This window comes from Oncorhynchus clarkii, chromosome 16, assembly GCF_045791955.1.
Source record: "Oncorhynchus clarkii lewisi isolate Uvic-CL-2024 chromosome 16, UVic_Ocla_1.0, whole genome shotgun sequence".
In the NCBI taxonomy this organism is placed as follows: Eukaryota; Metazoa; Chordata; class Actinopteri; order Salmoniformes; family Salmonidae; genus Oncorhynchus; species Oncorhynchus clarkii.
Genome location: NC_092162.1, coordinates 73,049,875 through 73,063,959, shown reverse-complemented (window position 1 = coordinate 73,063,959; position 14,085 = coordinate 73,049,875). Strand labels below are relative to the sequence as shown.

The 14,085-nt window shown below is 39.9% G+C and overlaps 1 protein-coding gene across 1 annotated transcript in view; it reads right to left on the bottom strand.

The window, feature by feature from the left end:
• Positions 1-1,157: 1,157 nt before the first annotated feature.
• Positions 1,158-14,085, bottom strand: part of LOC139369007 (interleukin-1 receptor-associated kinase 1) — a 33,233-nt gene continuing 20,305 nt past the window's right edge. The window contains exons 7-13 of the mRNA XM_071108569.1: positions 12,936-13,050; positions 11,995-12,107; positions 9,121-9,331; positions 6,584-6,655; positions 6,098-6,403; positions 5,469-5,892; positions 1,158-1,647 (exon numbers count right to left, since the gene is read on the bottom strand). Coding sequence (XP_070964670.1) covers positions 1,529-1,647; positions 5,469-5,892; positions 6,098-6,403; positions 6,584-6,655; positions 9,121-9,331; positions 11,995-12,107; positions 12,936-13,050 — 1,360 coding nt within the window. The 3' untranslated portion in view covers positions 1,158-1,528. The remainder of the gene's footprint in view (positions 1,648-5,468; positions 5,893-6,097; positions 6,404-6,583; positions 6,656-9,120; positions 9,332-11,994; positions 12,108-12,935; positions 13,051-14,085) is intronic.

The following is a 14,085-nucleotide window of genomic DNA, read 5'->3' as shown; positions in this document are numbered from 1 at the left end:
GGCAAATGCTCACCTTCAATGGACACTGGTGAAGTGTGCTCTTCACAGATTAATCCCGTATGATGCTGCGTTTTGCACCATACAGGGTTGATTTATGTATTTTGAAAGTTGCATATCTTGAAACCTTGAGTGCTAACAAGCAAAACATTTTGGGACTATGTCAACAATCGACTAATGAAACAAACACCAAAATATAGTTTACGGGTGGTGTTTTAGTTTAATAGTTATTTACTATTGTCATTTTTATTATTTAACCTCTTGAAAACGTGTTTTTATGAAGTTCAACATGTATTCTTTATGACATAATGTTAAAATGAGGTGAAATAAAATACAAAATTGGACCAAGATACACTTTTCAAAAGGCAACGAATTGGTGAAATGACCCAAGTGCATTGTGGGACATGTTGTATACATTGGATTAAAATACAATGTCACAATTACATCTCTTGATAACAAACTCAACATACCAGACAATTATATAAATTCATATTGTTCACATAATTAAATAATTCACATTGTTTTTTGCATTGTCGAGAAGGAACCTGCACGTAAGCCTTTCATTGGATGATGTGTACCATGTGTCTCTCATACATACGACTACCAAAACTTAAATCATTAATATCCAAATAATTCTACTTTCTTTACGTGAGTAGACAATACATGTTCAGCAGACTTCTAAATCATGATTGATAGGCCTAATTGTGTCAAAATATTTTATTTGTAACTGGCGTATTTCAAGTTATTAGTCGTATGTACGGGATACATTGCGTATCCCGTACATACGACTAATAACTTGAAATACGCCAGTTACAAATAAAATATTTGCGTATATATCGTCCAATGAAATGCTTAGTTGCGGGTTCCTTCCTGACAATGCAACAATAACACATAAAATAATAATAATAGAAATCTAAAGGAAATGTCAGTAGAATAGAAGAATACATTTGAGCAGAAGTATAACAGGAAGGCACAATTTAGTCCAATATTTACAGGTTTTTGGGGAAGGTCGGGATGAGGGCAGTGTATAAACTGAGTAGAATAAGAGTCTGGTAGCAACAGTTGTGATGTGTACGTAGCATTAGTGTATGGGTGTGTGTATATGTGTGAGTGTGTGGGTGAGTGCATGTGTACTAAAGTGCGAAGAATCAGAGCAGGTGGTCAGTCCAGTTCAAGTTTATTTAATGAAAACCTTGACATTCATATTGCACAAATACAAATCATACAGTTGTCTGAATTATCTAAAAGATACATTGTACAAATTGTAACCATAACTAATGATGTGTGAAAGAAATGATTGAATTTGATTACATTTCACGATATCAAAACCGCAATGCTTCAGTTTTTTGAAAAATAAATGGAACATACTCCAATCCTGCTTTTTTTTGTCAAGTCAACATTTGCTTTGCTCTTCCCAAACTGAACTTGCATAACAGCCAATATTGACTGTTGGCCAATGTATGAGACGCAGATTACACCCACATGGCTTCGTTTGTTTAGGTACTGCAGTGTGTAATGGTAGGCTGGGTTGTTAGTTGTGAGCGTTGGTCTGTCTGGGCGTGTTGGCTTGACTCTCACTGGCCTCACTGGAAAGATAATCAAGCTCATCACTCTCTTCTGGTCCTCGGCATTGTGGGTTCATCTCAGCATCTGAAATATCAATATATATATATATATATCAATATCAATATATATATATATTATTTATAAAAAAATACAAATATTTGTATTTATTAATATTTATATTAAAACAATATATATAAATATATATTTGTATTTTATTTATTTTATATTAAGTGATTTTGTCATCACATAAACCAGATAGAAAAACAACAGCTGTTGAGCATACTGACAATAATACATACTTTGACTTGTAGTCAAATAAGCTATTTTGCACCATGACAAGCACAGTTAGGGAGTTGAATGTAAAGAAAGGTCAGATCATGGAAAGAAAGAGCAGCTTACAAATAAATATCTGAGGAAAAAAAGCTGGCCGGTCTGTATTCTGCCTTCGTCACAGAGCGCCATCTTGTGAAGGAAACGCTCTTCGTACGTATTTACAACTAGTCCATGGCTGGGCAAGCCTGGCAGAGAGAGAGACTATGTTTCCTAACAGGTAAGATAGACAGTGGTGGCTAAGGGCAGAGGTCACCAACTCCAGGCCACGAGGGATGCAGTCAGTGTTGTTTTTAGTTGCTGCCCCATTTAAAATCAGTGACTAGTTTAGACCTGGGAAACCAGGGATGAGGAGTTACTTCAGAAGGACACATCGTTTTGCAAAAGTAAAGATATGAATGGACAAGTCTAGGTAGTCTCTCCCTGTTTCGTTCCACTTTCTTCCCTTTTGTGCCTAAAAAAGCAATTACAAATTACACTGTCCTTACTGTTACTGAGTATTTTTATTTTACTGATGTAAAATGTTATTAAATGTAACAGTTTTGCAACTGAAGTAACTATCACAGAAATAACAGGACTGAAGTAAACTATCACTGAAATAACAGTACTGAAGTAACTATCACTGAAATAACAGTACTGAAGTAAACTATCACTGAAATAACAGTACTGAAGTAACTATCACTGAAATAACAGTACTGAAGTAAACTATCACTGAAATAACAGTACTGAAGTAACTATCACTGAAATAACAGTACTGCTACTAAATAACAGTACTGAAGTAACTATCACTGAAATAACAGTACTGCTACTAGAGTAAACTATCACTGAAATAACAGTACTGAAGCAACTATCACTGAAATAACAGTACTGAAGCAACTATCACTGAAATAACAGTACTGTTACTGAAGCAACTATCACTGAAATAACAGTACTGTTACTGAAGTAACTATCACTGAAATAACAGTACTGTTACTGAAGTAACTATCACTGAAATAACAGGACTGTTACTGAAGTAACTATCACTGAAATAACAGGACTGTTACTGAAGTAAACTATCACTGAAATAACAGTACTGTTACTGAAGCAACTATCACTGAAATAACAGTACTGTTACTGAAGTAACTATCACTGAAATAACAGTACTGTTACTGAAGTAACTATCACTGAAATAACAGGACTGTTACTGAAGTAACTATCACTGAAATAACAGGACTGTTACTGAAGTAAACTATCACTGAAATAACAGGACTGTTACTGAAGTAAACTATCACTGAAATAACAGGACTGCTACTGAAGTAAACTTTCACTGAAATAACAGTACTGCTACTGAACTAAACTATCACTGAAATAACAGTACTGTTACTGAAGTAAACTATCACTGAAATTACAGTACTGCTACTGAAGTAAACTATCACTGAAATAACAGTACTGCTACTGAAGTAAACTATCACTGAAATAACAGGACTGAAGTAAACTATCACTGAAATAACAGGACTGAAGTAAACGATCACTGAAATAACAGTACTGAAGTAACTATCACTGAAATAACAGTACTGTTACTAGAGTAAACTATCACTGAAATAACAGTACTGCTACTAGAGTAAACTATCACTGAAATAACAGTACTGAAGTAAACTATCACTGAAATAACAGTACTGTTACTGAAGTAACTATCACTGAAATAACAGTACTGTTACTGAAGTAACTATCACTGAAATAACAGGACTGTTACTGAAGTAACTATCACTGAAATTACAGTACTGCTACTGAAGTAAACTATCACTGAAACAACAGTACTGCTACTGAAGTAAACTATCACTGAAATAACAGGACTGAAGTAAACTATCACTGAAATAACAGTACTGCTACTGAAGTAAACTATCACTGAAATAACAGTACTGTTACTGAAGTAAACTATCACTGAAATTACAGTACTGCTACTGAAGTAAACTATCACTGAAATAACAGTACTGTTACTGAAGTAAACTATCACTGAAATAACAGTACTGTTACTGAAGTAACTATCACTGAAATAACAGTACTGCTACTGAAGTAAACTATCACTGAAATAACAGTACTGAAGTAAACGATCACTGAAATAACAGTACTGAAGTAACTATCACTGAAATAACAGTACTGGTACTGAAGTAACTATCACTGAAATAACAGTACTGCTACTGAAGTAAACTATCACTGAAATAACAGTACTGTTACTGAAGTAAACTATCACTGAAATAACAGTACTGCTACTGAAGTAAACTATCACTGAAATAACAGTACTGTTACTGAAGTAAACTATCACTGAAATTACAGTACTGTTACTGAAGTAACTATCACTGAAATAACAGTACTGCTACTGAAGTAAACTATCACTGAAATTACAGTACTGTTACTGAAGTAACTATCACTGAAATAACAGTACTGCTACTGAAGTAAACTATCACTGAAATTACAGTACTGCTACTGAAGTAAACTATCACTGAAATAACAGGACTGAAGTAAACTATCACTGAAATAACAGTACTGAAGTAAACGATCACTGAAATAACAGTACTGCTACTAGAGTAAACTATCACTGAAATAACAGTACTGCTACTAGAGTAAACTATCACTGAAATAACAGTACTGAAGTAAACTATCACTGAAATAACAGTACTGCTACTGAAGTAACTATCACTGAAATAACAGTACTGCTACTGAAGTAAACTATCACTGAAATAACAGTACTGCTACTGAAGTAAACTATCACTGAAATAACAGTACTGAAGTAAACTATCACTGAAATAACAGTACTGTTACTAGAGTAAACTATCACTGAAATAACAGTACTGTTACTGAAGTAAACTATCACTGAAATAACAGTACTGTTACTGAAGTAAACTATCACTGAAATAACAGTACTGTTACTGAAGTAAACTATCACTGAAATAACAGTACTGTTACTGAAGTAAACTATCACTGAAATAACAGTACTGGTACTGAAGTAACTATCACTGAAATAACAGTACTGCTACTGAAGTAAACTATCACTGAAATAACAGTACTGTTACTAGAGTAAACTATCACTGAAATAACAGGACTGTTACTGAAGTAACTATCACTGAAATAACAGTACTGAAGTAACTATCACTGAAATAACAGTACTGTTACTAGAGTAAACTATCACTGAAATAACAGTACTGCTACTGAAGTAAACTATCACTGAAATAACAGTACTGAAGTAACTATCACTGAAATAACAGTACTGCTACTGAAGTAAACTATCACTGAAATAACAGTACTGAAGTAACTATCACTGAAATAACAGTACTGTTACTGAAGTAACTATCACTGAAATAACAGTACTGTTACTAGAGTAAACTATCACTGAAATAACAGTACTGTTACTAGAGTAAACTATCACTGAAATAACAGTACTGTTACTGGAGAAGGCTATTTGAGAACTCTTTCCATCCCTGCTGATGAACATGACCCAAAAGGTGTGTTTTAACGGGCACTGACGGAGTAAAACTAAAATCCCCAATGAATGCAGCCCTCATGGAGTTGAGCTGACCCTACCCCTGGGCTCCTCTTACCTGACGCTGAGCACGGGGACCTGGAGCGTAACTGTCTGGCTGGTGAAGACCAACCACACGGCATGGAGGTCTGGGCGTCTGATCGGGTGTCACTATGGGGGAGCCGAGAAGGAGGAGCACAGTACTGGGAATAACCTTGGCTCTCATCTGATTCACATGGACCAAGGAAGGAGGAGGACGAGGAGGAGGAAGGAGGGAGGACCGAGGACGGGTGAGGCGAGATTGAGTAGGGGTGTGGAGGGCAGTGGTACGTGTCTTCCAGTGGACCCACTTTTGACAGAACGTCTGTTAGGCAGTCTATACATGAGTCTATGGATGATTGAGGAGGTTTGGGGAAGGACTGCTGAGAAGGAGAAGAAGAGGAGGATACGGCTTTGTCTGAGGCCTTCAAACTGGTATGGATGTCTTGAAGCGCCTGGAACACCTAAGGAGTCACGTCACAATTAGGGTTGGAGTCAAGTCCATTTCAACTCAGGAAGTACACTGAATTTACAATTCTCTTCAATGCTTTTCAATGAGGGAAATTGGAATTCGTATTTACTTTCTGAATTGACTGGAATTTAAATTTAATTGAGCCTGGTCACAATACGTTCCACACTTGTTTAAATTCACACGGTGACAAGTATTACCTCGGTCATGGGGGGCCTTTTCTTCCCCCGGGCCTCCAGACAGCGACAGGCCAGAGTCGTCAGATCCAGGGAGCCGTGTGGGGCCGGAGAAGAGGAGCCCGGACCTGCCGTACAAACCCTGGATGAGCTAGAAAGAGAGCCTCCCATCCCTGTCACCATCAGTCTGGGGTCCAGGTGCTTCTGCCAGATATGTGTAGCGGCTGGAGGAATACTAGACTGTTCCTGGGTCACTTTCTCTGAAGTCCTCTTTGACCTCCCTCTGACCTGATGACCTCCGTCGTCCTCAGCCTCCTTCACCAGGTCTTTCTGAAGAGGAAAATTATACAAGACGTAAAGTTGTTTTTTTTTTTAAACTGGCAGACATTATAACATTTATACAGGTTACAGAACATCTGATCGGTCGTGTCAGTGTGACTAGTGGTTCATGGGGTCTTTTATTTATCTCGCAAGGAACAGAGATTAGAGTATCAACTGCGTCGCCCTCACCAGGTAGACAGCTTTGGATTGGCTGTGGTCCACTTCTAAAGCTCTACGACCAGTCAGAGCCTCCAGCAGCACCTGAGGAAGAGAAGACAAGGTGATTGTGTGACATCACATCTACCAGGTCATTGAAACAGTCGTTTTGGTGGGCATCTATGTTGTGTGTATCTGTAGGTCTGTGAGCATCGCATAGTACAGTAAGTAGTACAATAGTAGAGTAGAGTAGTACATTAGTATAGTAGTATAGTACAGTAATATAGTAGAGTAGTGCATTAGTATAGTAGAGTAGTACATCAGTGTAGTAGAGTATTAAAGTACAGTAATAGGGTAGTATAGTACAGTAGTACATTAGTACAGTAGTACATTAGTATAGTAGAGTAGTACATTAGTGTAGTAGAGAAGTATAGTACAGTAATATAGTAGAGTAGTATAGCACAGTACATTAGTACATTAGTATAGTGGAGTAGTATAGTACAGTAATATATTAGTATAGTACAGTAGTGCATTAGTATAGTGGAGTAGTATAGTACAGTAATATAGTAGTATAGCACAGTAGTACATTAGTATAGTAGAGTAGTATAGTGCAGTAATATAGTACACGAGTAGAGTAGTATATCACAGTAGTACATTAGTATAGTAGAGTAGTATAGTACAGTAATAAAGTATAGTATAGTACATTAAAGTAGTATAGTACAGTAATGGAGTAGCATAGTACAGTAGCACATTAGTATAATAGAGTAGTATAGTACAGTAATATAGTAGAGTAGTAGAGTACAGTAGTACATTAGTATAGTACAGTAATATAGAGTAGTATAGTACAGCAGTAAATTAGTATAGTAGTATAGTACAGTAATATAGTAATATGGCACAGTAGTACGTTCATATAGTATAGTAGTATAGTACAGTAGTACATTTGTATAGTAGAGTACTATAGTACAGTAGTACACTAGTAGAGTAGAGTAGTATAGTACAGTAATATAGTAGCATAGTAAATTAGTATAGTACATTAGTACAGTACAGCAGTACATTAGTATAGTACAGTATTACATAGTAGAGTAGTATAGTAGAGCAGTATAGTACTGTAATATAGAGCAGTATAGTACATTAGTATAGTACAGTAATAGTAGAGTAGTAGAGTAGTACATAAGTATAGTACAGTAATATAGAGTAGTATAGTAGAGTGTTATAGTAGAGTAGTAAAGTACAGTAATATAGTAGAGTAGTATAGTACATTAGTATAGTAGAGTAGCACAGTACAGTAGTACATTAGTATAGTAGAGTAGTATAGCACAGTAGTATAGTACATTAGTATAGTAGAGCAGTATAGTACACTAGTATAGTAGAGTAGTATAGAACAGTAATATAGTAGAGTAGTACAGTAATAGTACAGTAGTATTGTACAGTAGTACATTAGTATAATACAGTAAAATAGTAGTGTAGTATAGAACAGTAATATAGTAGAGTAGTACAGTAATATAGTACATTAGTATAGTAGTATAGAACAGTAATATAGTAGAGTAGTATAGTACATTAGTATAGCAGAGTAGAATAGTACATTAGTATAGTAGAGTAGTATAGTACATTAGTATAGCAGAGTAGTATAGTACATTAGTATAGTAGAGTAGTATAGTACATTCGTATAGTACAGTAAAATAGTAGTGTAGTATAGAACAGTAATATAGTAGAGCAGTACAGTAATATAGTACAGTAGTATTGTACAGTAAAATAGTAGTGTAGGATAGAACAGTAATATAGTACAGTAGTATAGTACATTAATAAAGTAGAGTAGTATAGTACATTAGTATAGTAGAGTAGTATAGTACATTAGTATAGTAGAGTAGTATAGTACATTAGTATAGTAGAGTAGTATAGTACATTAGTATAGTAGAGTAGTATAGAACATTAATATAGTAGAGTAGTATAGAACATTAATATAGTAGAGTAGTATAGTACATTAGTATAGTAGTATAGAACATTAATATAGTAGAGTAGTATAGTACATTAGTATAGTAGAGTAGTATAGAACATTAATATAGTAGAGTAGTATAGTACATTAGTATAGTAGTATAGTACATTAGTATAGTAGTATAGAACATTAATATAGTAGAGTAGTATAGTACATTAGTATAGTAGAGTAGTATAGAACATTAATATAGTAGAGTAGTATAGTACATTAGTATAGTAGAGTAGTATAGTACATTAGTATAGTAGAGTAGTATAGTACATTAGTATAGTAGAGTAGTATAGAACAGTAACCGAAAGGTTGCAAGATCGAATCCCGGAGCTGACAAGGTAAAAATCTGTCGATCTGCGCCTGAACAAGGCAGTTAACCCACTGTTGGCCGTAATTGAAAATAAGAATTTGTTCTTAACGGACTTGCCTAGTTAAATAAATGTAAAATAAATTAGTACAGTAGAGCAGTATAGTACATTAATATAATAGAGTAATGTAGCCCAGTACAGTAGTATAGTATAGTAGTACACTATTATATACTACTAGGCTACTGTATAATAGTGTAGTCCAGTGTGTGCTTTCCTCCTACCACTCCAAAGCTGAAGATGTCAATGGCTACTCCCAACGCGCCTGTTTTGATGTATTCGTCAGGTAAGTACGCCTGTGTTCCCCTCACTGTCTTGGTATAGGCTACCGTGGTGGTTCTACCAGCGGACCTACTGCTGGGGCTACAGCAGAACCGGGCCAGGCCAAAGTCCCCCAGCTTAGGCTCCAGGTGCTCGTCTAGTAGGATGTTAGAGCTGGAAGAAGAAGGTCAGAGTGGGATTGATCAAAAAAAAGAAAAATAGCATTGATATGGTATCAATGCAAACTTCAGTTATTTCTTGTGTCAAGTTTTCCTTCAAAAATGTCAGAGCATCAGCTGTGGATCTGTCATCACCTGGTTAATCTTCCAGAGGCTAATTTCTCATTTCAAAGATGAGATGGAGACTTAATATAGTAGTAAGAAATGATGGGGACAAAGGAATGATTCAGTCAACAGAGCAGCCAACCTCTTGCACAGTGACTCAGCCAACCTCTTGCCTGGTGACTCAGTCTGAATTTAACAGAGCAGCCTACCTCTTGCCTGGTGACTCAGCCTGAATTTAACAGAGCAGCCAACGTCTTGCCTGGTGACTCAGTCTGAATTCAACAGAGCAGCCTACCTCTTGCCTGTTGACTCAGCCTGAATTTAACAGAGCAGCCAACGTCTTGCCTGGTGACTCAGCCAACCTCTTGCCCGGTGACTCAGTCCGAATTTAACAGAGCAGCCTACCTCTTGCACGGTGACTCAGCCTACCTCTTGCCTGGTGACTCAGCTTGCCCGGTGACTCAGCCTGAATATAACAGAGCAGCCTACCTCTTGCCTGTAGCGCAGTAAGAGTCGAGTGGAGACGAGAACGGGTTCGGTTCAGTCGATCTTCCTGATGAGCCTTAGCCAGTTAGCTAGTTTGTAGATGTGGTTACAAACTTCAGTGACAATTAGAAACTTGTCTGCCGAAGTTGGGACTCGGGATTGTGTTCAGAATCATTTTGTTTTCGATCAGAGTTATTGCTATTTTTTTTAAAGTTTTATTTTACTAAAATGTAACGTTAATGCTGTAGTTGTACATTTTCTGTAAAATCACTATAATCACTTTAGCTGTCACCCTGGCCTGATATTAACTACACTATCCAACTACACTACTTCCCTCTCCTTACTGGCCTGATATTAACTACACTATCCAACTACACTACCTCCCTCTCCTTACTGGCCTGATATTAACTACACTATCTAGCTACTTCCCTCTCCTTACTGGCCTGATATTAACTACACTATCCAACTACACTACCTCCCTCTCCTTACTGGCCTGATATTAACTACACTATCTAGCTACTTCCCTCTCCTTACTGGCCTGATATTAACTACACTATCCAACTACACTACTTCCCTCTCCTTACTGGCCTGATATTGACTACACTATCTAGCTACATCCCTCTCCTTACTGGCCTGATATTAACTACACTATCCAACTACACTACTTCCCTCTCCTTACTGGCCTGATATTGACTACACTATCTAGCTACATCCCTCTCCTTACTGGCCTGATATTGACTACACTATCTAGCTACTTCCCTCTCCTTACTATGGCAAGCGGGAGCGAAGGACACTTTGCCCCATGTTGTTGTGGCCAGCTAGCAGTGCAAACTCTCCCTATTGAGCAGTAGACTATCACAGTGAAATCCAGATGGTTACTAAATACCAATATTACAAGTTATTTATCGTGTAGGAAGTTATCCTACTCAAAATAAAATCAAGTGGGATTGAAAAAATAAATACAAAAACTGGCCACGTTAGCTAACTAGCTAGCTGGGAAGGGCTCATCAGGACGGTTGACTAAACTAGCTAGCTGGGAAGGGCTCATCAGGACGGTTGACTAAACTAGCTAGCTGGGAAGGGCTCAGCAGGACAGCTGACTAAACTAGCTAGCTGGGAAGGGCTCATCAGGACGGTTGACTAAACTAGCTAGCTGGGAAGGGCTCATCAGGACGACTGACTGAACTAGCTAGCTGGGAAGGGCTCATCAGGACGGTTGACTAAACTAGCTAGCTGGGAAGGGCTCAGCAGGACAGCTGACTAAACTAGCTAGCTGGGAAGGGCTCATCAGGACGGTTGACTAAACTAGCTAGCTGGGAAGGGCTCATCAGGACGGCTGACTGAACTAGCTAGCTGGGAAGGGCTCATCAGGACGGCTGACTGAACTAGCTAGCTGGGAAGGGCTCATCAGGACGGCTGACTGAACTAGCTAGCTGGGAAGGGCTCATCAGGACGGCTGACTAAACTAGCTAGCTGGGAAGGGATCATCAGGACAGCTGACTAAACTAGATAGCTGGGAAGGGATCATCAGGACAGCTGACTAAACTAGCTAGCTGGGAAGGGCTCATCAGGACGGCTGACTAAACTAGCTAGCTGGGAAGGGCTCATCAGGACGACTGACTGAACTAGCTAGCTGGGAAAGGCTCATCAGGACGACTGACTGAACTAGCTAGCTGGGAAAGGCTCATCAGGACGGCTGAACCCAATCCATTCGTCTCCACAACTCTCAGCTGCTCGACATACGTCATCAGTTTGGGCACCAGGCGTTTCTGTATAGCCTCTCCCTCCTAGAAGTCGTTTGTGTTGACTTCAAAATGGAGGGGCGTTGTACCAAAATGCATCAGCGATTGGATCGTCTTTTACAAATCTAACCCAATCAGAATATCAAAGTTGACAACACCGTGTAGGCTGTCTCTGGCCCAACCCATCTGTGTCTGGGAACAATCAGAACGGTCAGAATGTGTTCACATTCTAGAAATCATCTGGGGAGGAAGGCAAATGCAGAAGAACGATGGAAAAAGAAAAGGTCCGTTTGCTGATGTGGATGGGTAGCCAGGGAAAGCCTACCTCTTGATGTCTCCATGTATGAGCTGCGGAGAGGAGGAGTGGAGGAACTGAATGGCTCTGGCTGTGCCCAGCAACACACTGACACGCTGTGGCCAGAAGAGGGCAGCACTGGCCTGTGGGAGAGGCACACACACACACAGTCAACACACACCAACAACACATTTATTCCAGGTTCAAACCTTGTGTCATGTCCTCCTTTCTCATAGTTTAATAAGCTGTCTCGATAGCAGTCCCCGTCCGTCTCGAGAGCAGTCCCCGTCCGTCTCGAGAGCAGTCCCCGTCCGTCTCGAGAGCAGTCCCCGGCCGTCTCGATAGCAGTCCCCCTTCGTCTCGATAGCAGTCCCCGTCCGTCTCGAGAGCAGTCCCCGTCCGTCTCGAGAGCAGTCCCCCTTCGTTGCGATAGCAGTCCCCCTTCGTCTCGATAGCAGTCCCCGTCCGTCTCGATAGCAGTCCCCGTCCGTCTCGATAGCAGTCCCCGTCCGTCTCGATAGCAGTCCCCGTCCGTCGCGATAGCAGTCCCCCTTCGTCTCGATAGCAGTCCCCGTCCGTCTCGATAGCAGTCCCCGTCCGTCTCGATAGCAGTCCCCGTCCGTCTCGATAGCAGTCCCCGTCCGTCTCGATAGCAGTCCCCGTCCGTCTCGATAGCAGTCCCCGTCCGTCTCGATAGCAGTCCCCGTCCGTCTCGATAGCAGTCCCCGTCCGTCTCGATAGCAGTCCCCGTCCGTCTCAATAGCAGTCCCCGTCCGTCTCAATAGCAGTCCCCGTCCGTCTCAATAGCAGTCCCCGTCCGTCTCAATAGCAGTCCCCGTCCGTCTCAATAGCAGTCCCCGTCCGTCTCAATAGCAGTCCCCGTCCGTCTCAATAGCAGTCCCCGTCCGTCTCAATAGCAGTCCCCAGTCAATGTTCTTTGGTTTTAAAGATATGAAGAATAAAATACTGACCTGGTTGTGCAGCTGGTCTTCCAGAGAACCGTTGGGCATGAAGACATAGAGCAGACAGTAGGTTCCTTGTCCAACACAGTAGCCCACAAAGTCTACAATATTGGGATGTCTGTATCTGGGAGGGGAAAGGCAGAGTTGTTTTGTTTGTTGCTAAACCTACAACAGAGCCTATTGTCTGCATCTTACAATGAAGAAGACACTTTTCAGGTGTATTTTTTTCAGGGGATAAATTGTACAGATGGAGCAGCACTTTATTCAACAATAGGAGGAAGAAACAGAGCATATAGGCAGAGTAAAGATGACCTGCTTGGCAGAAGAGAGACTAACCACAGCAGACCAGCAGAAGACAAACTAACCACAGCGGACCAGCTAAAGCTTGAAGAGGACAGTATAAAGGGAACTTCTGATTCTCCTGCTCCACCTGGGCTTTTCTTAGTCAGGCTTCTGTATGATGGTATGGTATACAGTCTGATGTACGTGGAATAGGGGAGACTAGGGGCTGACCCCATTTAGTCCACTGGTCAATTGTTTTAGTTGAGCAGTTGCAACAACAACAAAAATGTATTGGTTCACGCCTGTGTGAGTGGACTAATCCATTGTAGAGGCCTGTCTGAGTGGACTAATCCATTGTAGAGGTCTGTCAGAGTGGACTAATCCATTTTGGAGGCCTGTCAGAGTGGACTAATCCATTTTGGAGGCCTGTCAGAGTGGACTAATCCATTGCGGAGGCCTGTCTGAGTGGACTAATCCATTGCGGAGGCCGCGGGGATGGCACACCAGTATCACATTTACTGTTAATTACCATAATTTCTAATCTACACTGCTTGTTTGGTTACCGTAATTTCTGTTAATGCATTTACTATATAATTATTACCAGGGATGCACAATATACGTCGGTGAACATATCGGAATCGGACGATATTAGCTAAAAATGCCAACAGGTTTAGTTTAACACCAATGTTAAAAACCCAATGTCAAAGCTACCGTGCATGCCTATATAATGACGTAATGACGCCCACAATGTCTACTGTGTGGATCGAGCAGTCAACAAGTCAACAAGTCAAGCAGTCATCTGAAAGTAATTTCAGCGAGACAACAACGGGAAAATCCATTAAAGCCGACAATCAACTGCTCTCTGTCGTGAGAGTGG